The sequence below is a fragment of the Dipteris shenzhenensis genome, chromosome 19, assembly GCF_047967505.1.
Source record: "Dipteris shenzhenensis isolate YYH24624 ecotype China chromosome 19, Dip_SZ_1.0, whole genome shotgun sequence".
In the NCBI taxonomy this organism is placed as follows: Eukaryota; Viridiplantae; Streptophyta; class Polypodiopsida; order Gleicheniales; family Dipteridaceae; genus Dipteris; species Dipteris shenzhenensis.
Window position 1 is genome coordinate 20,410,372 of NC_141614.1, and position 27,513 is coordinate 20,437,884.

The window sequence follows — 27,513 nt, forward strand, 5'->3', positions numbered from 1 at the left end:
TCAAAGTCATATATCGACACCTATATTTCTTTTGCAGAAAAAAAATGTCCAACCTTAACAAATCTATGTCACCTTTCTAACTAAATACATAGGTGTTGTTCCTATATGCCCACTTGTCTACCTCAGCATGTTTCAAAGGTCGTTGTCAAAGACCTTGTTGGACTTTGAAAAGCAATAGAAAGGCTTCCCAAAAAAGCAAGGAGGTTGCCCACCAGCACTGCCTTTTTGGCTTGCCCTGGGGGGATAGGCTTAAGGGAAGGGCCACCCCAATGGTGGCGAAAGGAAAATTGTTTTTTTCGTTGTTTATAAATGTTGAATTTCTTGATTGGTGAGGACCAATTGTTTCTATATTTGGCATATATACACGCCCCTGGCTCCCCTTAAACGTGGCAAATTCTTACTCGTCATGTGCGACTGCCATATTGCATGGGGCTTCCTATTGCATGACCACGTCGACCTTCTTCTCCTTCTGTTTCGCATGGAACCTTTCACAGCAGATCGTTCGATCACGCCTCTTGCGTAGTGACCTTTGTGGATGATCGTATCAATGGCATGTTCGTTCTGTTTGGGAAGCTTCCTTTCTCGAGGCGAAAGAATTTGCGTTTTCATTACATGGAAGTGTATATGGCGGTGGAAGAGAGCAACAGAACACAAGTTGTCTTTGTTTTACAACTATGAATCAAAATTCTTGGTAAAGATACAAAGCAAGGCAAATCCTAAAGCCTATGTAATCTCAAAAAATTGAAAGAAGGTTGAAAAGATACTTTTGGTTTATCAGGTCATGCCGAATGCAAGCTTGGATAAGCATCTTGACAACACTTTTGGTAGTGTTGCAATGGGTTGGGAGTTGAGATTTAACATCCTTTGGTGGCTGTTGCTTTGGGTTGGGTGCTGAGATTTAACATCCTTTGATGGCTGTTGCTTTGGTTTACTTACATGTGATTCCAAGACTCCTTTGGCCATCGTACGTATAGCTTACTCCAAGCCCTAGTTATTGTGTCAAGGGTGACCAAATCGTATGGCTATTTGTTAGGAAACTTATAGCAGAGGTCATCTACTTTGTGCCCTGTGGAGTCTCTATTGAAAACATTGTTCCATGTGCTCTTTGGAACCCTAACCAGATATTGTGTCCTATTTTTGGCATGCTCTTCGAATGCCTTGACCATATCTAGGGACCACCATCTCATGTATGCCTTTGTTGCATGGCTAGCAAATGTAACAATCCCAATGAAGAAAAATTAGAAGTCTCATCTCAAGTGGCTATGTGCAACCTTCGTACTCGTCTAAATGTAGATTATAATAAAGGACTTGAAATTGTCTTTAAAGTATTATTTTAAAACTTCATTGATAGCTTGTATTCCATTTTGTTGTTGAGATATTAAAAAACTTGCAATTTTATTTGAAATTCTATTTTCATCTTGTATGAATACTGTTTGTTGCAACCTAATGATTGATTGATTTCTTCTATGGTGCAATCTTGGAGGTCGTGCCAAACAAGATGTGAGTAAACAAGGTGGACGAGGAGGCAACAAAAAGGGAAGAGAGTCCTCTCCATGACATATCCATACTCTAGAGGATCTATTTACACAAGAAGAAGGCCATAGACATGAAGGTGAGGATGCTCCAAGAGATGACATGGATACCCCTCAAGTCCTTCATAATTTCTTCAGTCACAAATGTCTCCTCTCTACCAGAAGTCCACACTAACATAATGAACGCCCCTTTCTCCTGGCAACCTTCTTTTCTAAAAGTAGCCTTCAAACCAAGAACGTCATCTCTCAATCCCCACACTTTAGCATATGGGATAAGTCTCCATAAAGTAATACGGGGACACTCGAAGTAGCTAAGTATTCTTATTCTTTGGAGAATATACTTTCCCCTACCCAAGTACAATGTATGCTCACGCACACTTTCATCTGGTGGAGGTGGAATCTCTGGACGGATAACCTAAGGGACAATTTGCAAGAATGCTCTTGAGGACTAAGCAGGATATCCATCATATCCCATATGGAGATCTATAAATGAGGATTTGAGACAGACATCTCCGTGAATCCAGTTCTTTACATGCTCTCAATACTAGAATGTTTTATGTTTGGGAAGGAAACCACCATACAGTTGCATGGCAAGTTGTCATGTGAGAGAGGTTCTCCCATACAAGAGAGAAACATCACAAAGTTCTTTGTACAATCCTTGATCCTACAAGGGCTAGCGAAATTGCATTGCTTTCAAGCCTACAAAGAATGAAATTGTGAGTAAATTTTATTTTCCTTTCTTATTCTTTGTCACATGATTTTGGTTTGCACTATTAATTTAGCATGAACACACATGCTATTAGTGGTCACATCTCTCAAAGATGAGCTCATCAATTGATTGAAAATTTGTTATGCTAATCATGAACACTACATGAAGGAACTTCTTGAGAAGGATTGGAAGTTTATAGTTGTAATAGGAAAAAAGCACACAAAGGAATGTGAGCCCTTGGTGTCCTCTCACTAGAAGATACCTTGACAAAGTGGTGTACAATGTAAGTAATGTTTGGTTTCTTGTCTAGTTTCTTTATTTTGGGTCTCATAGAGTCCCTCTTTGAGAATCTTGAACTGTTGTTACTAGGTTTATATTACCCAAGCAATTAATAAGAAGGTTGAGCAAGCCAAACTCACTATGTCTAATGGTTGGCTTCAGAAGTTGGAGGAGAAGGAGCTTAGAAAGCTTGCAACTCATTTTAGTAATAACAGAATTGGAAAGGTGAAACCCGGGGGTGCCAACTCCCTTTAGTAAGAAAGCCTATCAAAATCTTAAGTATGAGATGAATATAAGAATATGCCATGAGTAGAAATTATTCATATTAACATGATTGTATTCTACACTAAAAGAGCTTCAAATATGTCTTTACACCTTGAAATTTGGGTAACACATGAAAAAGTTACATTAATTTGAAAGGAGATGGGTTTTCATCTTTTAGAGTATTTTTTATTTTATCCCCCCTCATCCAATAGACCCCCCCCCTTGGGCATCACATATTAAAAAAAATATGTACAAATCTTAAAATCTTGCATATTTTTCAAGGTATATACCTTATCTTTTGTAGGGGGGGGACATGAAATTTTCATATTTTGCCCTTGCATATTTGAATTTTTTAAAGGAAATCCATGCATATTATATATGGACCTTGTCCCCCCATACCTTGGATTTTGGACGAGGGTAGTAACATATTACATATTGAGTTGGCGCCCCAGGGGTGAAACTACATAATCTGGATGTAAAATAGGTTACACATTTTTGGATCGTCTTCCTATTCTAACAATATTTCTTTAGATTCTTAACATAATCGATCCAAAATTGGGAGATGAGTCGTAGGAAAAAGTGTTGTCTATTGCATGGGGTTCAGACAGCTTTGCAACTTTAGAGAAGTTGAACATACTGGCATTGTTTGATGCTCCCCTACCTACAAAGATTTTATGGCTATCATTATTAGGCACATTGTTGAGCCTTGGCTAGATGACAAAATAATGTGTTGGTAATGAAATTGAATAGTGCCTAACGGTCTCTATGGGTAGAGAGTTATTGATCTTAAGCAACCTCTCCCTCCCTTTGTCTCTCTCTATCTCTATTTTTTATCCCTTCTTCCCTCTCTCTCTCTCTCTCAGTGTCTCTCTCTCTCTCTCTCTCTCTCTCTCTCTCTTCCATCCATTATGACTCTCTAAGAAAAATATTGTTTAAAAGCTTGAATTGTTTTATCTTGCAAATATTTGTATTCAATACTTCTTAAATCAATAAAAACATTTTTCTTTGAGAAGCAACATGTAGTCCTTGAGATTTTCATACTTTGATTTATTTTGTTTTTGTAAATGCTTCAAACCTACATCATAATTAAAGTATTTTGTGGTTGTGAATTTCTATGCAAATTTGTCTTCTTTGGTAGGACGGATAGACAAATGTGTACCTGTGGAGATGACCTTTTGCTTCTCCATAATAGTTGTTGGACAAGGAATTAATCATCTATCACTTTGTAGTGGAGTCGCGATAGGAGAAGGATGCATGTCGATTGTTGTGCTGCAGAGCTTCATAGATGACACTCATCTCCTATTTCCTTCAATGGGTGCATCGACAATGCTCGAGGCAATAGGCATTGTGGTGAGATGGCAAGATACAATGGTGAAGATGCTTAACATGGAACAATCAGAAGGCTCTAGGGAAGATCTCATAGGCAAGAAGGGGATATTGTTGTCATCGAGGGGTGAGAAAGTGGGAAGTGGTTTTATTTTATTGGTTTACCCTTATGAGCCGATCAACTTCAAGAACTTGGGGATGTAAACTTAGGTGTGGTTGTAGATTGTGACTTTCAAAAAAGAGTTAATTTAACCTCAACTATTGTCAACTCAAACTTGGGAAATATGAACTTAGTCAGCTAGCCTATAAAACATTTGACTTTTGAAGATGGCACTAAATTGGAAATAGCGAGAGATATAGAAGAGGGCATTTATGGTGGCTATGACATTGTAGGGGGAATCTTGCCATGCCCTCACTCCCAAAAATATGCTTATGCTCTTTTCCCCTCTTCTTTTTTCCCTCTTTCAATCTCTTTTCCCCTCTTTTTTCCTCTCTTTTTCTCTTCTTTTCATAAGCATATGCATATGCATTTGCCTATGCTTATGCTTATGCTTATGCATGAGCATATGAGCATGCATATGCTCATATGCTCATGCATAAGCATAAGCATATGCTTTCTCTCTTTTTCTCTTATGCATATGCTTTTCGTTCTCTTATGCTTATGATCTTTTCCCCTCTTCTTGTTCTTCTTTTTCCCTCTTCCTTCTCTTCTTTTCCCCTCTCTTCTTTCCTCTCTTTTTCTGTTCTTTTCATAAGCATATGCATTTGCCTATGCTTATGCTTATGCATGAGCATATGCTCATGCTTATGCTTATGCTTATGCGTAAGAGAAGGAAAAGCGTATGCATAAGAGAAAAAGACAAAAAGCATATGCTTATGCTTATGCATGAGCATATGAGCATATGCTCATGCATAAGCATAAGCATATGCTTTCTCTCTTTTTCTCTTACACATACGCTTTTCCTTTTCTTATGCTTATGCTCTTTTCCCCTCTTCCTTCTCTTCTTTTTCCCTCTTTCAATCTCTTTTCCCCTCTTCCTTCTCTTCTTTTCCCCTCTGCTTTCCCCCCTCTTCCTTCTCTTCTTTTCCCCTCTTCCTTCTCTTCTTTTCCCCTCTCTTTTTCTCTTCTTTTCATAAGCATATGCATTTGCATATGCTTATGCTTATGCATGAGCATACACTCATATTCTCATGCATAAACATATGCATATGCTTTCTCTCTTTTTCTCTTATGCATATGCTTTTCCTTCTCTTATGCTTATGCTCTTTCCCCTCTTCTTTTTCCCCTCTTTCAATCTCTTTTCCCTCTTCTTTTTCCCCTCTCCCTTCTCTTCTTTTTCCCTCTCTTTTTTCATTTCTTTTCATAAGCATATGCATATTCTTTCTCTCTTTTTCTCTTATGCATATGCTTTTCCTCCTCTTCTTTTCCCCTCTTCCTTCTCTTCTTTTCCCCTCTTCCTTCTCTTTTTTTTCCCTCTCTTATTTCCTCTCTTTTTCTCTTCTTTTCTCTTCTCTCTTTTTCTCTTTTTTCCTCTCTTTTCTTCTTTTCATCTCTCTTTTTTTCTCTCTTTTCTTCTTTTCATCTCTCTTTTTTCCTTCTCTTTTCCCCCTTCTCTTTCTCTTTTTTCCTCTCTTTTCCTCTTCTTTTCATAAGCATATGTAGTTGCCTATGCTTATGCATGAGCATATGCTCATATGCTCATGCATAAGCATAAGCATATGCTTTCTCCGCTGATGTCATTTCATAATTTTCACAAGTGATTAATTTCCTTTTCATAATTTCTTGAGTTTGAATTTCATAATTGTCTTAAGTAATTAATTGTCTTTCCGCTTCTTACCCCCTCTTTTTTTTATTTTTTGTCTTCGTGTTTGTGTCTACATTTGTCCAATCCCCCCAAACTAGACATGGGATCATGCCGCACATCCGATGAGTACGAAAACCCTCGTAAGAGAAGACATCATGATCTCTACTCTCCAGAGGACTTTGATTCCACTCAAGTGACACCTCAGGGGCCTACCCCTGTGACTACCGACTCCTAGAGAATCTAGCACTGCGACTACCCCTCAGGAAACTCCTTTGATAGCAGCCCATGGCTTTGCCAAGAGTCCCGATGAGTTTGCCACACAGATGAGTGATGCAGAGGCAGTGAGATTCTTCTCTCTCCTATCCTAGAGGACCTCAGCTCTTCCCTCTCCTACACTGACGGCTCGACCTACTCGAGAGTCGTCCCCTCTAGCCCCTTCGACTGAGGGGTCGTCACCTGGCCATACCCATCGTAAGGGAAGGAAGAGTAGGAAGGGTCACTTATGCTGTGCTGACTCGAGAGATGTAGAGGAGTCAGCACACTCACATCCCTACAAGTCTCTACTTGGTCATGAGACCTAGTACCAGTCAGGTCCCTTGCCCTCTCCCACTCCCTCTGCTACTCCTCACAGTAACATCCCTCACTCTAGCTCTGCCACTCCCATGAGTCCTCCTCACCCGAGGACCTGTCCTATGAAATCATGGTGGCTGGAGAGATAATGGAAAATAAAAAGGGCTCAGCAGTGATGGCCACCATAAGGCGGTTGATGAGCCACCACTTTAGGAGCGGCATAGCTCTACTAACTGGCGGTACCAAGATGACCAAAAGAAGCAGGCAGTCATCAATGAATTGAAAAGACAATACCCTAACCCCCAAATTGGGAATTCAATGAGAATTACATGCGAGAGCACATGGGTTTGGTCTTGAAGCTCATAGGTCAGCCTTGTGTACTTCCGTTGGAAAGGGGAAGGCTAAACCCAGCTGGGCAGACAAAGCAGACTAGAAGTTTTTCAAGAAGGAGTACAGGTACCATCCTGAAAAGTTCGAGGGTCAGAGGAGGGCTATGAGGAGATGGCTGGACTCTATAGGTACTTTGCACTTTGGTGCAGGCGAACAGTTGGTGTTCGATGCAATCGTGGCAAGTTTACTTCTTCTCATTTAATTTATTGCTCTATTTGTTTTATTACATATTGCATGCACTTTATCTAACTCTTGTAAACTGGGCCCGCAACAAGCTGCGATGGGTCACCTTCCCACAGACACATAGGTGAGATGCGCATTCCGGATAGAAACAAAGCTGTGGTTTGTTGAGATAGAGGCCAAGAGAGCAATGGTTGATTGGGCTGAGGTGGCTGCTCACACGATATAAGTCTACTCTTACTTGTAATCTCACTTTTTAAATTGTTTTATTTAAGTTCCAATCTAATTTCCAATTAATATGGTTTCACTCTTAGAGTGCAAGCTCAAACGTCCCAGCAGCGATGACGAGGGATTAGGCTTACATGGCTTCGATGAGGGCTAGTGATCAGGCATAGCTCATGAGGGCCAAGGATCAGGCTAGCGTGACAAGGACAAGGACAATGATTCGTAGTAGTAGTAGTAGTAGTAGTAGTAGTAGTAGTAGTAGTAGTAGTAGTAGTAGTAGTAGTAGTAGTAGTAGTAGTAGTAGTAGTAGTAGTAGTAGTAGTAGTAGTAGTAGTAGTAGTAGTAGTAGTAGTAGTAGTAGTAGTAGTAGTAGTAGTAGTAGTAGTAGTAGTAGTAGTAGTAGTAGTAGTAGTAGTAGTAGTAGTAGTAGTAGTAGTAGTAGTAGTAGTAGTAGTAGTAGTAGTAGTAGTAGTAGTAGTAGTAGTAGTAGTAGTAGTAGTAGTAGTAGTAGTAGTAGTAGTAGTAGTAGTAGTAGTAGTAGTAGTAGTAGTAGTAGTAGTAGTAGTAGTAGTAGTAGTTTATATATACATCGGCATGTATATGCTTTTGTATGTCGGCATTAGTGGGGCAAAATAGGGCTTACTGTGGCCCTGTTTAGCCCCACTAATGTTTTTTTAAGCTTCTGTTAATCGTCGCTATATAGCAACGTTTACCAGTGTTGCTATATAGCGACATTTACCAGTGTCGCTATATAGCGATACTTATATAGCGGCCATTCTCTTCCGATGTTAATAGCGACATAAATACCAACCTTTGTGCCCGTTAAAAAAAAACTTTTTAGTGTAAAAAAGGTCAGCATTTTAGTCAAAAAATGGCTTGTGCCTTGTAGTGCCCTGACATTTGCAGGGAGGATCGAGTCTTAATGAACCCTATGTTGTGTCTGATGTCCAAATTTTTACTCATTTGCTTTTTTCTTTTAAAATTTTGATAAAACGCTAGGATTCAAGTTCAAGTTTAAGTTAGCAGTGCCAACTTGAACGACGTAAAGGCTACATACCAAAACCTAGTTTAAAACCCACAATGTCATGTTGTGGGTCTTCAAAAATGCCCAAGACTCTTTTTGGACACACACACACACACACACACACACAGGATTCTAGTTGGACAACCTTTAGCAGTGTGTAAATCGACTATAAGCCCTACCACAAGGGCAATGGGAAACCTTTGGACCTCAGTCTCTAGGGCGGTCAATCAAGAAGTTCTTCAATCAAACCCTAACTGTTTCTTTTGAAACCAAATCCTCTTATCCAACTTTCATTTCCAATATTTTCTCCTTCCTAATGATTCCCTCTTGAGGAGTTCAAGTTTCGCACTCGGAGATTACCAGTGTAATGCACTCTTCAAGCAGTTCTAACATTGCTAATATGTTGTTTGGTGAACTTTCAATAATAAACAAGGTGAATTACATTCAGAAGGCATGCGCTAGAGGGACTACAATGTTTGTGTGAAGGAGAGAGTGGTCAGACCAATAAATGAAGTTTGTTCCTATTAATATGTTTTTATTAGTAGAGTTTGTCCATATGTGGTCTATTGTTGAACCATGTATTGTAGTTGGTTGTTCAATAATTTGTGCGAAGTTTTGTTGTGTGAGGAATTCTAATTTCGGATTTGTGTTGTTATTGGAGATATTGTAATTTATATTGAAATCACCTATAATGGTAGTGTGTGTTGTTTTTGTAATATTTTGTATCATTTTTTGTAATGATGATTAGAGGATTGAGTGAGGTGTTGTGGGTGATTTGTATCCATTAATAATTGCAAATTCATAGGAATTGATGGTGGAGAATATTGTCAATAAGCATTCGCATTTGTTGTTATATATATATATATATATATATTCCTCATGTACTAATGTCAAGGAGTCCTTGTAGCATGTGGAAATCCCACTTCCACTGTTTTTTTGAAGGCATGTAAAGTTTGGGAGATGGAGTGCATTGGATGATTTTGTATGTAATTCTTGAAGACATAATATTGTTGCGCTTAGCAAACTTTTTTCATTTAGTATGTCATCATAATGTGTGTTAAGGGCTCTTGTGTTGAGGGATTGTAGTGTTGGATGTATGTTATTAATGGTAGACAAATTTTTTTGATGAAGAATCCATTGTCGCTCTAATCTCAAATGTTCGATCTCCTTGAGAACGTGTTGGTCCACCTTGATATGTTTTGGTTGAATTGGGTTGACAATGTACAAGTTATTTGGGTTTCTGACTGGTGATAATGTTGTGTATGTTAGGCCATGAGATTTGATTGATGTTGGGTCAAATGCTAGTGAATCCATGGATAGAGTCCTTGTGAGCGACGAATTGTTCTTGCTGCAATGGGTTGTATAGGAAATTGGTGCCTTGTGACTGTGTTCAAGCAATTTTTTCCAATTTGAAATTCTCTTGTGATTTGGTGAGAATAGGTGTCCAAATGGATGATATATTGGAATTGTACAAATTTGTGTGTTCGAGGCGTGCTTGTTTTCCAGTATTGTTGTCGTTAAACAAGATCCAAACCACATTTTTTTCATTTGAAATGTTCGAATCTTTGAATATGCCATTAGCGCCATTACCAAACCATCGGGAATGTCTAGGTTTCCTAAACAAATTTCAACAATCATACCTGGCTTTAGGTATAGAGTTTTATGTAAACCTACAGTGTTCTTTGCATTGTTAGGTGGTATTATTGTTTTGTTGCATGTTTTGTGTCCTTTGTCTTTTGCATGAAGGATATGTGGATTATCTTTAAGCAAATCAAAAATTTCCTTGTTGTGGATGTCTTTGGCTGCAGTAGTGTAGAAGAGGTGTGGAATTTTTTGTTTTTGGAATGGTTTTCGACAATATTGTTGGTTTAATTTGGAGATGTCTTCTATTGTTTGTTTGCCTACTCTTATTTTGTTAAGGAGTTCTATAAAGTCACATTGGGATGTTAAGTTCGCACATCATTACGTTGTCCTTCCAAGAAAATGTTGTTGTGGTTGTTTTTTATGATTGTTCCATGAATAGCCAAGAGTCTTTGGTTGGGCTAGCTTGGCATAGATCTCCACACAAGAGGATATCTACGCCTCCAAATGGTTGCATGTGGTTATGCTTTATTTCTTGTAGTCTCATGTTAGCTGCAACAAATGTGCTATGGCCAATAAGGGAGACTTTGTAAAAAAAATCTAATTCAAGGTCTTTGTATAGCTGTGATAGTTCTTGTGATTTTTTGGCTGATAGACTTGTGTAGTGTGCTGCCATGAGGGGTAAAATGTAGAGCAGAATGTATTGTTGTTCCACCTATGTTGTACGCTACCTTTCCCGTGTAAGCTAGTAACAGTACCCTAGGAAGTGTTGCCTTTGTGTGAGTAGTATCTTAGAAGTGCTTGTACTATTGTTAAAAGGGTGTGTGTATTTCCAGTTCCAACGTTTCTAGTTATGAAAAGGTGGAATTGTTTTGAAGGGTGAAGCCTTTTTTTAAGCATTGTGTCTTCAACTATTAGTCGTTCTTCTTCATTTAAGTTGTGAAATGTATGGTGGTACTCATTGTTGGGTTGTAATTTGTATGTAAGTAGATATTCATTGCCAAATTGCTTTGTTTTAGTGGAAATGTTCACGTTTAGGCCAATGTCATATGTTTCCTTGTTGTTGGACATTGTTTGAAACGACAAAGATGCAGTATTTTTGGATTGTGTTGTTGATTTAGAAGGAATATTTCGAATAATTTTGTTGTATTTTTGTTTGTTTGGGTCAATGATGTGTTTGTTACAGAAATACATGTCATGCCATGTACTTGTATTGTCATCAAGTTGTGGTTCTTTATTTTGATGGGGCAAGAACAATGTACACAATTCTTTGTAGTAGTTCTCAGGGTCCATTATCTCATTGTACTTGTTGAATCGAATGATCTGTGTGGTTTTTTTCTATGCTTTGAGCATGTTTAAGAGAATGTGTATTCACTAGCGAATGTTGCCAAACAAATGTCTTGTAGGTGCATGTGGTGTTTTAAGTACTTTGTGATAATGTCATCAAAGAAGATGTTTGTACTTTTAGGATGAAGTTGCTCTAGTTGCTCACACCTTTTTAAAAGTAATGTTCTTTTTTTGGAGAATTTGTGTTAATGTATTGAAATTGTCTTGTGAATGTTGATAGTGGTAGAGATAGAGCTAGGTACACTACTTGTTGAGAACATATATGTTGCGTATTTAAGATTGCATTTCCCATTTTGCGAATGCATTCATTTGCAGGTATATTATCACAAATGCTTTGATTCACTACGGCTTTAACATCTTCAATAGTTTCCCTATCTACTTTAGTCATGTATGATGTGTAATAAGAAGCTGCTCCATGTGGATTTAATATGAATTGGACATCTGTGTTTGCTCCCCAAACATTTGACACTGTAATATTGAAATTATGTGTGTAAGCATCTTTTGGTTGTCTTCTAAGAAACATTGTTGGTTGTACAATGGACTATCTAAGAGCTAAGATGTATTCTTCTTCAGTCATTTTAAGGGAATGTAAGAATGTCTTGTAGTCCATTGATAATGTGATGTCTTTGTTTAGGAAATTCTTTATTTTTTTGTAGTTTTTCCCAAGATTGCTATTTTTGGAACCTTCTTGTATGGGTAACAAAACTTTTGTGGATGCCATAGGTGGTCGTGGAAAGCCAAATCTGCACGGTTTTTTTCTTAAAACATGTTTTGCAATGCTTGTGGGTTTGTATGTCTTTTTGTTGCAATGGAAACATTGTAATATCAGCATAAATGTACTTGTCTACAAAAGTCTCTATGTCTTCGTTTGAGGATACAGCATTGGTGCATGTTCCACCCATAGTAGGCCGTGATCGTGTTGACTTTCTATATTTTGAAATTCAGTTACAAAGACGAAGTCAAGAACATTGCCCAAAATAGTCGGATCCTTTCTTAATAAGTTTTTTAGTGCTTGGAATCTATGAATGTAGTATTGTGTGCAGTTGTAACAGGGTCTAATCGAATTAATTGTCTCAAATCTTTTTTGTAGTTTGGGTCTATTGGGGTTAGTGTTTGTGAATTCATACTTTGAAGGCAATGGAGTAATGGCTCCCATAGTTTTTCAGCTGCAGAGAATGTGATAAAGAAAGTAGGAGGTCCCAATTGTCTCAACATCGCAAAGAGGTTTTTTTTGAGGTGGTACTTGTAATCGGATGATGTTCTTAGATTAGTGAAGTAACGATAACCTATGTTTGATTGGAGAAGTTTTTCCACATTTGCATCTACAAGTGCATGCTTAGCTAGTATTGTTTGGCCTCTAGTTTGAGCCTTGCACATTCTTATCCATGATGATGACAATACCTGACGTACTAAGATTTTCATTGTCTTAAAGAAAAGATTATCGATTGAAAGAGCAAATCGACGATTTAAATTTGTTAGCTCCCAATGTGCAATTGTTTGATATGAAATAGTGTTTGGAATATTGTATTGTCGTTGCTCTCCAAAGAATAATCTAGGAAATGCAAGTTCTTCGTAATGTTTGTCTTTAAATATACTTAATGGGGAGAAACCTTCCGATGGAGCAATTGCAATTGTTTTGTCTTCGAAGTCGACTACTTGTCCGCTACTATATAGGCCATGGACCAAAGTGTCTATGTTAAAGTAATCATCATTGGTGGCTTCATTCTAGTGTTCAATGTTCGGTTTTGGATCTTCTTTTGTTTGCAACATTTTAATGTGTGCTTCCCAAAGAGGATTTATGATTTCATCAGTTTTGTGAGAGCCATCATTGTGAACATTGGATGCACGACTCCACTCATGTAACTATGTTTATATGATATTTTGTGTTTCAATGCTACTGCTATAGTGTCATCTTCACCCAAGAAGTGTGGAAGTACTCATGCCTTACTAACATCCGCAAGTACATTAACTACAGTGCCGTGAAGGCCATATTGACCTTCATATGTCAATTTACGAATTTGTGCACAAGGAATTCTAATGGATATCAAGTGTGCTTCAATGTCATTGAGTTGACTTGTGTAATTTGTTTTTCTTGCCATTTTCATATTTTTTGACAATATTGTTGCTATATTAATTTTAACATCTTATAGCAAATTGAACACAAGTAACTTGTTTTTGTCTTTAAGGTCATAATGTTAACACCATTTGAATGCAAAAATATTGCCATGTTCTCCTTTAGTTTTCTAATCTTTGAGAAGAACTTCAATGATCCACAACAAATACAAGGAAAGCTTGGAGTATCCCAAAATTTTTTTTTGTATATTTCTTTGAATGAAGAATTATGTTTTTTTTTAATTTAGGAACCTTATTTTCTAAAGTTGGTGTTGTCATATGTTCAGACAATGTACGAAGGTTGTCATTTGTTGCTGTAATAGTTCTTCTTATTTTGTATATTTTGTTTAAAACCTTGGTTATTGTGTATGAAAGTTCCAAAGTGCAATTAAAGAAAAGAGAAGCTACCTCTCTTGCTGTTGAGGTTGGATTGTTTTGAAGTGGTTCTTCTAATTTAGCTTCTTCTATCATAGACCATGTGTGGTATGTATGCTTTTCTTGTAAATGTATTAATGGTGTTATTGTTGGATACTTAGTCAATTCTTCCAAGAACAAAGTATTAATAATTTTCCCCTTTCTTTCACCTATTGTGATTTTTGGTGACATCTTAAAGCCATCATAGCAAACCAAAGGCAAAAGAAGATCCAAACATTGAATAGAAACGTTGAAGAATATCTACAATCAATGCACGAGATGCTGAGGATGTTTCAACTAGGTTATGAACATCTTATATAGATAGTGTTTTCTTAGCACTAGTTGAAGCTAACAAGTTCCAAGGATTGTTTTGATTTATGCTTGTACTTGTTATATCCATAAATGTGGTCTCTAGGAGTTGTTCATAAGACAAGCTTGGAAAGAACTCTTGAAGACAAACAATTATATTTCTATTCGATGGATGTTGAGCGATAAAGCATTCATTCAATGATAAATGTCTACATTTTAGAAGTTCAAGAATATTCATTGTAGTTGGGTGTTTCTTTGAACTTATAGAAAGAGTGTCTTAGAATAGATCAAAATCGAATAGAAAGCAAGTATCTCATTGCAATATGAAGGAAAGGAATAAGATTACATATTTGGCTCAAATGCAATCACAAATCCGGAGCTATCAATAGTGAAGCTTCCACGAGGTTTACAAGTTGAGCCTACTACGTACTACCATAAGGTCTTCCTCATATAATTGGAGGGACAGAACTTCAAATGAAAGTACAATGTCCACATAAGGGCCTCTAACATGAATAGGAGCAGCTACTGCACCACGTTGCACAATGTCTCCAGTCAAGCAAGGGAATGTGCAATAGGCTAAGGACCTTTGCAAGAATAACAGTATGGATGCAATGGATTGCTAACTTGAAATCCTTCGCATGTCTCACAAATGTGCTCTAGCAAGTCAGCATTGACTTGGGTAAAGTGCAAAATGCCAATTACCTGCAATCACATTTAATGAAGGTTAGTGTTTTGTTAACGCAACAATAAAATAATTGGTGTTATTATAATTATCTTTGTTCCATAGCCTAGGCAAGAGACTTGCGCCATGAAAGCTTGTTTCAATTCATCTTTTGTTGGTCCATCAGGCACCTCCGCAAGAATAGTGAAGTCAAAAACACAAATAGTATTCTTGGCCTTCAAGAATGATACATTCTTCAAGATGTACATAACAACACCTTCTTCATTGAATTCTTGTACTAGTTGAGTGAGTGTGTTTTCTTTCATTGTTGATAAAAGAGAGCTGCAAGAATTAAGAACAAATTTTGAAATGATTCAAATTGAAAACAAAACAAATTCATATGTATGATTCAAGAACTCGAATTTACCGCAGCTCTATCTTCATCATGTGGTCCGTCCGCTACAATGATCTGATCTGCCATACCTTCATTGCTTGGCACTTTGATTATCACTATTGAAATTGTCCCCATGACATTAGGAACATTTAATTTTCCAAAGTTTATCATCTCTCCTTCCCAAGGAACATACTTGCAAATTGGATGGTCGGGCAACAAGCGAAGGTTTCCTTCGAAAGGTTCTCCTTGAATGATGCATGTTGTTGCATCAACAAGTAGAGAAAACTTTGAAGTCCCACCCTCGGTTATCCCCCTTGGAACCATAGTTTCTCCCTCAACTCTATAAAACTCACCAATTTGCAAGAAATTCACAAATTGATGAATATATGCTGAAGGAACTAGTAAGGTCAATATGTGGGAACAAAACTTGTCTGTGAACTCACCTTTCAAAAAGGTTGGGTACTTGGGATTTGCAGCTTTATATGTACCATACTTGTAAAGCAATTTCCCCTCAAAAACAAATCTATGAGGAGTGCAATCAAATAGTTGTGTAATGCTTAACAATACTAATCAATTCCCCCCACCTATAAAATGTTCTTTTGAAGGGATAATTGCTTTAGCAATGGAGGGATAATTATGGGGGGATGGTTGGAAACTCTTTACGTCATTTGGGCCATTGAAAGGGTTTACTTCATCATTGGCTTCGATGGATGCATGTTGCTTGGCTGCAAAGACAAATTTAAAGCAAACTAAGATTCCACAATTTCTAATAATTATAATGTATTGGATAAACCTATTTCAAAGTACTTCAAATATGTAAGAGATAAGATTATGTATTCCATATATAACTGCCATGGTTGTAATATTCTAATGTGTAAATAGAAATGAAAACATAGAATTAATTATGCGAAAAACTTATGAAAAACAACTCATTCACATATTAAGAAAGTACTTGGTTTCTTTGATTACAAAATATAAGAAAATTGCAATGGTAATACTTCATATTCAAATAAGGCACATCATCTTTCAAAGTTCAAATATTCACTAAGACATATTTAAATCCATATTCACTAAGACAATAGTTTTGAACCAACAATTGTCCTAGTTTGAGTCAATATTAATGAATTCCACAACATCTCCTTTAGGCGAGGTTTTTTTTGCACTTGCACCACGTGCACGGGTTGATTTACTTGCACGTTGAATGTGTGTAGTGATTGTGGATTTAAAGTTTACATACTCCAGATATTCCCGTATGAGCTTCTTCGCTAAATACAAAACAAAAAACAAAACTAATATGAAACAAATAAAACGAGAGTTGCATTTTGACTAGAATGATGCGTGGCGAAAACACACCTTGGGTGTAAGCCTCCTCCGCAACCTTCTTGAAAGAATTTTTCAAAGCACGACGAGTTGGTTTCTTGATAGGAGAATTTTTTAGCAAATTCTCTTTAGGAGGCTTGCTTGGTGAAGCAACTACAAATGCGCTTCGTTTGGGACTAGGTGGAGATGTACTATTTTGCATGTGAGAACATGCAGAAATTGCAACTCCTCCTACACATATTTCATAGCATTTTAATTGTATTTAAAGTCATTAAAGTTAAAGAAGACATTTTTGTTTAATAATCACTTAAGAAAGTGGAAAAAACAAACAACGAAAAATGAATTACAGTCATTACAAACTTTGTAAAAACAGAGTCACTTAGAAATCATTAGTCCTTCAATGTTCAACGAAAGTATTAATGTCAAAACAATCATAGAGTTAGGCAAATGTTAATATAAAGTAAGCGAGGATGGAACAACAATGTACGAATGCGCATGTACTCAATATTTTCTAAGAAGGTTAGTAGGAGCAAACCAAAGCAAATGATACTGTTGCATTGGACTTTGTTGCATTGGACTCTATAGCTTCTAAAGTGGCACTGTTCACGCAGTGGAGCATTGGCTTACTGTTGAAGTAAGAAAGGAACAGCACAAAACAAGGCGTACTACATAGGTCTATTCCAAGCAGTGAGACTTCAAGAGGGGACTCTATTGGAGGACTTCCAATCAGCAAGAAGAAGGTACGTACTGGGTTAGGGACCATCACAGCGCAGCAAGAGATCATTAATTTTTACAGTTTTAGAGTGGAACAACGAACGAATTTGAGAGAATAATTAATCGAGAACAGGACTTTGACAAGGGAAAAACATCACGCAATGAAAGGATTCACTTCAATACTAAGAATCTATTTGCTTTTGCCACTTTGATCAATGATGTCATCCTTTGGCATCAGTTTTCCAAATGTTGGCATAACAGGGCTCGAAACTCCATCGGGACAGACTTTCGCAAGGCCTACATCACGAGAACTCAGATATGTTAAAGATATTCATAAAAGAAGGGACGAAGAAAATGAAGTCAAGATGAATGGAAATAGAACAGAGGACCTTTGGCGAACGTGCCACTATCTGTGTCCATCAGATATGTGGATACCTCCATTGAAAGAGTTGCACTAAGAACAATAGGAATGCAGCACAACATATGTTCACGACTTGTGAATTTATAGGCTACAAATTTGTAACATGTATATGTGATTTGAAATCTATGCATCTCCCAACGAATCACCTCGTAATATTTGCACTTAATGAATTCATAGTCTAAGACCAACGCATTGAAAATTTCTTTTGAACCGAGGTTACAAAGCAACAAAAATATTAGCAATACTTAGCTGCCATCGTAAATCCTAATTCATAGGCTTTTCCACTAATTATGCTTTCCAGCAGGAAAGCCTTGGATTTAGTCAGTAAAGTAGGCTGCTCATCTGAGAATGGTGAATGAAATTCAAAATTTTAGCTTTTAGATTTATGGGCCGTCGCTAAGGATACCCGAGGCATGCCAAAAATATTTTCTTCTTCCATCGCCCTTATTTTAAGGTGCCCTTTTGCCCTTGAACCCTAATGCCAAATCTATTACCTCATCTACCACCACGTCAATCTAATAAATGTGTTGTGGAGTTTGTCTTCATAGCGTTACACGGTGTCACTGAGTGATGCAAAATCCATGCAAGCTACAGTCGGGGAGCAGAATCCAATTGAAATCAACGAGTAGTAGAAAAACTTGTGCGTTTGAGAAATTGAACGCTGTAGGAACGAAGCACCACCCTCGCATAATAATGTAGCAGCATGGCGATGGTGGTTTGATCCATCAATGAAGAACTCACTACTTCTACACATTATTGGCAAAAAAAATTGTACACACAGCTTGCAACGCCAATGAGAAATTGATAATGATTCCCTCTTCAGGAGTTCAAGTTTCGATTAATCCCCTCTTCAAGCAGTTTGAACGTTGTTAATACGTTGTTTGGTGAAAAAAGCTTCAACTGAGCAGTAAAGCGTAGATTTTATCATTCTAACCTACACGAATGTTCAGATTGGTCCTTCTTGTTAGTTCACGGATGAACAGAGATTCAGACTTGACATATCCACAACATGCAACAACAGATATGTACATTGCTCGATGTGCTTTTCTCTATTTCCTTATTTACAGTAGGCAGCCTAGAGGGATGTTTGAGCTTTCTCTGCCCTCATGAAGCCATGTATTGCAACTGTAAACGTTCATCTTCATGAAAATCTAAGGGTGTGAATCTTATGGATTTTTGAAAGCTTTTTTTTTTGTCTTAGTTTTTGGATTTCGAGGTCTGTCATCTTTTGCTTCCAATCCTCCCATACCACTCCAATTCTTTTGGCCTGAGCTCTAGAAAACTTTCTACCCGTTATTGCTAATTCCATCGCGTTGCCATAACCAATTAGTCAGGGCAGATGCTGCAGAGTCCCCAAATCAGCTACAATGGCTAAGTCCACCTCCTTCACCGAAAAATATGCATCCTCACTGCAATATCGAAGGTTGCAAGCGGTAATCAAGTCAACATCTCCACTGATGCAAGCTCCATGTATTTCTAGAAGCTATAACCAGCTTCCTGCAATTCTCTAAGGCAATGAAGGCTGCTTGCATTTGCTTGATGGTTCTTAATTCCCTCTCTCTTACCTATGCTCCATCAACACCCGTCTCCTGTACATCGCCACACTGTGCAGAAGAGACGTTAGCCACGGTGGACAAATCGATGCCCGAGCAAAAATTTTTCCCGGAACCTTTTATCACGATAATGCGAACAAAGGGCTGAGAGTCAAGGTCTGTGATGACACGCAAAACCTCTTGAAAAAGCTAGGAGTTGAGGGCATTGTGGTGAGAAGGGTGGTTGAGAAAGACATGAGCCATGCCTGATTCATCATCAGCCACCTTCACCTTCAAACTCTCCCAACCCCCCCCCCCCCCCCCCATCAATCTATGTTTGCACTTGGGTTCCTCCTTCAAAGAAGGATCACTTGTAGTTAGCCAAGAAGGAATTGAATAGAAAAAGCCCAAATTGAGGGGTGAAAATGTCAAAAGTTGGGAAGACTCCGCAAGATTCCTCTAGCTACTGAAATTGGCCTTCGTAATCGTAGATTTCGTGATTAGACTATTGTGAGGACGCATCAATGTAGCAACACTAGATTCAAGGCTCAGTGAGATGTAATACACCTTTCGAATCGGTTGAGTGGGAAGTCTGAGAAGGACACCTCGGAAAACCTAAGGAAAAATCAATTTCCTATCCCTTTCTCCTTCTAGGTAGGCAGCACTTTTCAAGGAGCTCCTGCTGAACAGCAAGCTCTTTTGCAGGTTGAAGATACTGCATAGCGACTCAGACGAGAGAAAGAAACTCTCAGGAATACGCTCAACTATTTGAGTGCAGCGTCAGTAGTTAAAGATGTATTCCCATCCTCTGATTAGGTCACAAGTGTGCTTGACAAGCTTCATCACGTCTCTCTGAACATCAGAGAAAAACCAAGTGGATGGGTGCCCTGATTATCTGCTTCGTGTGTTCATTTATAGTGTTGTCAATTGCAACTGTGATAACCTTTGCAGGCCTCTCACTTCAGTGGGTCTATAGATTGTAAACATCTAGAATGAGGAAAGCAAAAAATTTCGAGAAGAATGGAGGCATTATACTACAAGAATACATCTCTGCAAGAAAAGCGAGTGACACATTGAGTCTGTACTCCGAGGTTGAGCTCCAAAAAGCCACCCAGGACTTCGCACAACATCTTCAACTTGGAAGTGGAGGCTACAAAACCATGTACAAGGGCATCCTTGCAGACGCCCAGGTTGTGGCTATCAAGAAATCTCACCACACCGAGCAGCATGACCTTGATCAGTTTCTCAACGAAGTGATCATCTTGTCTCAAATCGACCATTGCAACATTGTGAAGCTGCTCGGCTGTTGCCTCGAGACCCCTGTTCCTGTGCTTGTCTATGAGTATGTCTCAAACGAGACACTCTTGGAGCATTTACAAGCAAAAGATGGGCGATTTCTCAGTTGGGAAACATGCTTGGTAATCGCCCTTGAAAGTTCTCAGGCCTTGGCATACCTTCATTCAAGTGTCTCTACCGTCAATCTTTCACAGGGACATTAAATCGTCCAACATCCTTCTGGATAAAGAACTGATGCCTAAAGTTTCTGATTTTGGCTTATCACGCCTTTTGCCAATGGGTCAGACCCACATATCCACCGTATTACACAGCACCTTGGGATACTTAGATCCAGAATATGTGCAAACATTCCGGTTAACTGATAAGAGTGTTGTTTATAGTTTCGGTAGCTTGAGTTGATAACTTCGCTTAAGCCTCTTGCAATGGGAGAAGAGGAGGTAGAAAGCAATTTGGCCATGCTCTGTATTTCAAGGTGGACAGCAGGCACATTTCCTACACTCATTGATCGGGGCTTAGGAGCTTTTGAGAATCCTCACATGATGCAATCCATCAATCAGGTCGCGAAGCTAGCGATGGCTTGTGCTTTTCCAACACGACCAATATTACACTCTCTCTTTGAAGGAAACGATAAATGCAACACGGCAAAGCTATCCTTGTGGTAACTCTCACTTGCTTGTAATCTATCCTTACAATACTAATGATTTGTTGTTCAATAATACCGTATTTTAATATTGTTTCCATTTCAGACGTGTTTTTTGTATCTTTTCAGGAAGTGAAGCAGACATACATACTTGGTGTCAACATGAATTTGGATGCTTTAGTTGGAATACAAACACGTCCATTGAGATTTAGGTAATATGTCAGTCACTTACATATTTGTGATACTCACAATCTCGGCGTTATTATTCTCGTGGATTCCAATCTCGATGCACGAGGAAGGGCCCGTTCCCTTGGATTATAACTCTTTGGGAAAGGAAGCACGCTGCCTCCGCGCCCACACTATGTGTGGTTATATATATATATATATATATATATATATGTTTTAAATTTCAACTTGTTTGTTGACTTTTGCTTTTGCATATTCTAAATTATTATATGTTTCTCTATTGAGGTACTCGCAAGAAGGAAACGCTTAAACACACACAACATTTGCTCGGACCAACTATTGCCTGCCTAGCTGCCTGCCTAGCTTATAGTCAGGTTTGACTTTGAAAACTTACAGAAATCATATTGTTTTGTTTTCTTCCATCTCCATGAGCCAAGTGTAATGAATATGAACCCCTAGATTGATTTTAGCCCTTACAAATATGAGCCCTTAAATTGATTTTAATTAATGTAAATCATGAAGGTTTTATTCAAATAGCGTAAAAACTCATGGTTGAAAACGTATCTTTGCTTTTTAAATGCAAAAAATCAAAAAGCATACAATTGTGATATTCTCAACTTACTTTTTTCATTTCAATTTAAAACATTGTTAATTTAAATGACTTATTATAAATTTCGTAATTCATTCCCCTTTGCCCTTAGGGAGCCTACCGCATCCCAGTTAAGATTATTTTTTATCTTCCTCTGCTGATCTCTTCCTGTTTCTGTTTTCTTCGTTCTGCACTCCTTCACGATGGCGAATATGCAAAATGGTGTGAGAGAGAACCAAGATAGCAACCCTTGGATCTCTTAGCTACACAGGTTAACAGCGTTTCCAAAAGCCTGAGATGAATAAGAATGCGAGTAAAAGTGCGAGTTTAAAACGAGAAGATCGATACGTGCTTTTGTAGAAAATGAGAAACAGGACTATACAATTATGACTGCGCAGTGCGTATTGCCCTCGGCTGAATTTCGATGTAAGCTCACAAGCATCTCCAACTCAATTTACATAACACTAATTAGCGCCATTCATTGTTCTCGAGACTCAGCGATGTATCAGAAGCGCTCAGCCCTTTCTATACCCTCCAATAAGGTGAGCACATGAGCCATCCCGGGCCTGTCGTCAGGACTGTATTGCACGCAATTCATGCCTACTTCTGCCATCTTCAAAGCCAGGGTCCTTCCATTCCTTCCTGCCAGTCGCTGATCAAGAAGTTCCGTTTCCCTCCCTGTCGTTATCAAGTGGGTGACCGCGTCAACGAATGAATATCCGGGGACTAAACTGGCTGCTGCGTTCCACCCCACTTCTCGGCCGGTCACCATTTGTAGCAATACGATACCAAAACTGTACACATCAGTCTTCTGGGTTAGCCGGCCGTCCGCTCTAAATCTTTCGGGAGGGAGGTAGCCGGGCGTACCTCCAACTTGCGGGTCAATCAGGAGACTCTGATTCTTGCTAATCAACTTAGCGAGGCCAAAGTCAGCGACTTTGGCTCGGAGCTCTCCATCAAGGAGAATGTTATGCGGCTTTACATCATTGTGAAGGATATCAACGAGACACTGATGATGCAAATAGCAAAGGCCCATAGCCGCGTCTTTAGCTATGAGCAATCTCTGCTTCCAATTCAGAACCCAACGGCCGGGACGTTGGGGCTTGAAAAGCCAGTCGTATAGAGAACCATTGGAAAGGAATTCGTATACGAGGAACTGATCGTTGCCATGGATACAATATCCCCATAATCCAACCACGTTGTTCTGATAAAGTCTGCCGAGGATCAGGACCTCCCTCTTGAAATCAGCAACTGTTTGTTGGTCTATAGCACCGGGCAAAAGCTTGAAACGTTTCACTGCAACCGGACCACGGTCTGGCAAAACGCCTTTAAACACGACAGCTTGCCCTCCTTCACCAAGCTTGTTTCTGGGGTCAAAGTTGTCGGTGGCGCTGTAGAGCTCGGCATAGCTGTATTTGCGGGGAAAATTCAACTCGATGCGGGACGCACAGCCGATCGTCGGAGAATCGTTTCCTGGAGGACGAAGCTGAGATGCATCCCCGGTTTCAGAACCGGGATCAGAGTTGAGGACGACCGGATCTGCAACGCCAGGGTCGTTTCGATTAATTGAACGCCACACGCAGACACCCACGGGGATGGGCGCGAGGAAGAAAACAGAAGGCAAGACAAACAGCAAGGGCCGGAGAGCGTGGTGTTCAGAAAAGTAGATGGAGGCAGCAACTACCACAGCCACAAACCAGACGACGTAATAGATAATGACGAGGCCAATCACCCGAGAGCCAGGGTCGTTTCGATTTGAAGGACGCACGCAGACATACCAGAGGATGGGCGGGAGGAAGGAAAGAAAAGGCAAGACAAACAGAGCCATCTGTGCAGGAAAGCGTGAGGAGATGCAGGCAGCAACTACCACAGCCACAATCCAGGCGACGTAATAGATGAGGAGGAGGCCAACCATCCGAGAGCAGGAGATGCGTGGTGCTGTGTTTGTGGAGACGGGTGCGTTGGTGGCCATGGCATGCAACAGTGCATGGGGTGCGTCAAGCAAAACTCGCAGCAGGTGCTTCACTGCACAATGCAAGCAAGAGGAATCCATACACGAGAAGCTCGAAGGAATCAGACATCAAGCAATGAAAACCAGCACAAATTTTTAAGAATCGAAGAAGAACAACTAGTACTTTTTGTTTTGAGACGACTCACACTTTTGAGACGACTCACACGACAACGATCTCCATGCCTTAATTTTCAACAAGTAGCATGACCGCCGTCTACGACGCGTTAGCGACCCGCTCTGCTAGGTCTCAAGGTTGTATTGATTGCCAGAGGGTCCACACTTGAGGTGGCGCCGAATAAATAAGATGGGGGGAAAGAATTATCCGCTCTGCTAGGTCTCAAGGTTGTATTGATTGCCAGAGGGTCCACACTTGAGGTGGCGCCGAATAAATAAGATGGGGGGAAAGAATTATCCATGAGATGTCTGGTGGGTGCAAGCCCAACATAGCAAAGCCGGCTCTCAAAACAAAACAAAGTTGGGAGCTTTCATTTCAAGGAATACAACTTAAGATTTTATTTATAGATCTCAAAATCCGCTCTGCTAGGTCTCAAGGTTGTATTGATTGCCAGAGGGTCCACACTTGAGGTGGCACTGCATAAATAAGATAAGGGGAAAGAATTCTCCATGAGATGTCTGGTGGGTGCAAGCCCAACACAGCAAAGCCGGCTCCTCAGGGGGGTCACTATGTATAAACCCTCTATATCACGTGCGTTCAAGGCCTATTTCCAAAATCCCTTATCTGTAAATTTTTCATTATTAAAATATACCCTTTTTCTATGAGTTTTCTATACAAATCTATAAAATTTTTCCAAAACTATTTTAAATAGTCCCTTATGTATATTTATTTATGTAACTTTTTGAAATAAAAAATATCCTTCTATTGAACTCACGTGATAGGGTTACATATGATGAGTGACCCCCCCCAGGCCGGCTCTCAAAACAAAACAAAGTTGGGACCTTTCATTTTAAGGAATACAACTTAAGATTTTATTTATAAATCTTAAAATCTAAATGCTTCTTAGGAATTTTAAAGTTAAATCTATGTTAAACCTTGTCATTGCTTTCAGTTGGGAAAGAAGTTTTAGAAGGGATAAAGACTTGCAAGGGACTTGAAGTTTGAACCACTTTCTAGAAGCTTATCATAACCTAACTCTAGCAATCTTTGAATATAGTTGTTTCAAGTCTTTAGGGAAGGCCCATGCTCTTCAATACACATCCTTTTGTAATATCCAACACTACATTATCAAGGCTCGTAGTCACATGATGAAAAAAGCTATATTTATTAAGGTGCTCGAGGGAATTTGGAGTAATGTCCTTAAGCAACAATGATTAGTGAAGAAGTGGATAAACACTTATTTCTCTTTGTAAAAGTTTACACTTAGAGACTAACACATCTAAACACATATTTATAGACATATGTGTATGTGTTTACATACACACACACACACTTCCTATTCATTTTTTCTTTACTTTTACCTTATTTTTCTCCCCCCCCTTTTCCCCCCCTTTTTTATCATTAATGTTCCCGTTAACATTCTCTCTCTCTCTCTCTCTCTCTCTCTCCCTCCCTCTCTATATATACTTTTTTTTCTCACACTTTCTTATTTTCAATTACTAATGTCCCTAATTCTCTTACATTCTTACCCCCTATTTTTAATTCTTTTTAAAATTTTATTTTACTCCTAATTATTACCTTTTTTCTTTTCTATTTTTCTTTTCTCTAATTTATTCCTTTTTTTATATTTTTCACTCTTTTTTCTTCCCTTTTACCCCTATTTTCCTTTTTTTCTTCTTTCCTTATTTTCCTTATTCTTACTTTACCTTACTAATTTGTCTTATTTTTCCCTTATTATCCTTAATTTTTCTTATTATTCATTATTTTTAACTATAATTTTCCTTAAATCCACCAATTTCATTGATTTTTCTATATCTCTCTCTCGCTCTTATCTCTCTAGTCCCTCTCTCGCCCTTCTCTCTCTCTCTCTCTCTCTCTCTCTCTCTCTCTCTCTCTCTCTCTTTCTTATTTTTCTACTCCCTCCCTCTCTCTCTCTCTTTCTACTCCCCCCCCCTCTCTCTCTCTCTCTCTCTCTCTCTCTCTCTCTTTTCTCCCTTATCTCTTGCTCTTTCTCTCTCTCCCCTTCTCTCTCTCTCTCTCTCTCTCTCTCTCTCTCATAAAGTACACACACTTTTTTTGGGGTGAAAACACACACTCACAATTTTAGAATAAAATCTATTATACAATATATAATATAATATAATATATCTATAATATATATTACATTATATTATATATATTTCTCTCTCTCTCTCTCTCTAGTCTCTTGCCGTGTTAGCATTATATATTAATATTTATATATTTATTTATATATATGTGTAGGCCTCTCTCTCTCTCTCTCTCTCTCTCTCTCTCTCTCTAGCATGGTTGAGTAGAAATTAACAGCAATATATTTCGCAATATATTATTATTTTACTAAACCAGCCCAGTGGTTGGAACATCATGCAACCGTAGTTGTCTTTTTCAAGAAAATTCGAGACTCCCAACTATCTTATCAGCGTCTCTATGGCAAGCATCTCCCAGCTCTTGAAGCCAGTCTATTGCACAATGGCATACCTCTTCACACACTCAGATTACACACTGCTTGCTTGACTCTGCTGACTTATACGCCCATAGTAACTCCTCCTTTGACTGGGGGTCCTCTTCATCTTAGTCTTTGCACTCTATACATCTTCACGTCATGTCCTGCCAAAAGAAACCTATATCATGAGCTTGACAAGTACTTTAAAGGAGCATGAAAAACAATAGCCAGGGAAATTAATATTCACCGTCTGTGCTAACTCCAAGTAATACACCCACCACTAAAGCATGTCCTCCTTGCAGCTATTTTCCTCCTTCTCTGGGTCTATTTCTGCGAGGATGCCATCCAACATCGTTTTCAAATAGAACAATAGCATTCCAAAGTTATTTGGGTATGCCATATATTCGCTGATGTAGGTGGATCAGTGTACAAAGTTTGGATCAGTGTATAGAGTTTTGGGGCTAGATTTTATAATGGGCTCTTAGTTGTGTCTGCACTACACTTAAATAGGGAGAGATTTCATTGAACCCAACCTTCTCATTCTTCAGTCTCATGTTAGTTGTCTAATTGAAATCTTTCATCTCACATTAGTTGTCTAATTGAAATCTTTCATCTCACATTAGTTCATTAATCGAAATCTTTCAGTCTCACATTAGTGATCTAATCGAAATCTATCATCTCACATTACTTGTCAGATCGAAATCTTTCATCTCATTGTTATCACCGTGTTGGCATGGATCAAAGGACACTATCTAGTTACATAGCTGAGAAAACATTGCCCCATTAAACTCTAGAGAAGATTAACAATTCAATAGATTACACACAGATTACATAGATTATAATCTCAAAGACTCCTTTACTTCAAATTACATCTCAAGGACTCCTTGTTGAGCTCCCTCCTTGCTCCTTTCCAGAATGGGATTAGTTCCTTCTTGCAGGAGCCCGACCCCTCCATGCCGCTTCCTGTTTCTTTGATTTAAGCTTCCTGGTTGCAGGCTCGGCCCTTCTTACTCCTTTTTTGAAGGGGGCTAGTTCCTCCCTTCAGGCTCCTTTTCCTCGCAATCGGGCTCAGTCTTGGCCTTCTTCAATTTGAGCTCCTTGTCTTT

The 27,513-nt window shown here is 38.8% G+C and overlaps 1 protein-coding gene and 2 pseudogenes across 1 annotated transcript; 1 reads left to right on the forward strand and 2 right to left on the reverse strand.

Annotated features, from left to right (window-relative positions):
• Nucleotides 1–18,718: 18,718 nt before the first annotated feature.
• LOC147890203 (delta(3,5)-Delta(2,4)-dienoyl-CoA isomerase, peroxisomal pseudogene) lies at nt 18,719–19,436 on the reverse strand (annotated as a pseudogene).
• Nucleotides 19,437–20,101: 665 nt separating this feature from the next.
• LOC147890204 (wall-associated receptor kinase 17 pseudogene) lies at nt 20,102–20,608 on the forward strand (annotated as a pseudogene).
• Nucleotides 20,609–22,325: 1,717 nt separating this feature from the next.
• On the reverse strand, nt 22,326–23,792 carry LOC147890205 (cysteine-rich receptor-like protein kinase 43). The gene has a single exon (XM_087390231.1). The coding sequence runs from the start codon at nt 23,790–23,792 to the stop codon at nt 22,326–22,328; it is 1,467 nt and encodes a 488-aa protein (XP_087246357.1).
• Between the last annotated feature and the right edge of the window lie 3,721 nt (nt 23,793–27,513).

Bases quoted from the DNA above. Each gene is read 5' to 3' on its own strand.
- LOC147890205 (XM_087390231.1), bottom strand. From the start codon at position 23,792: ATGGCCACCAACGCACCCGTCTCCACAAACACAGCACCACGCATCTCC.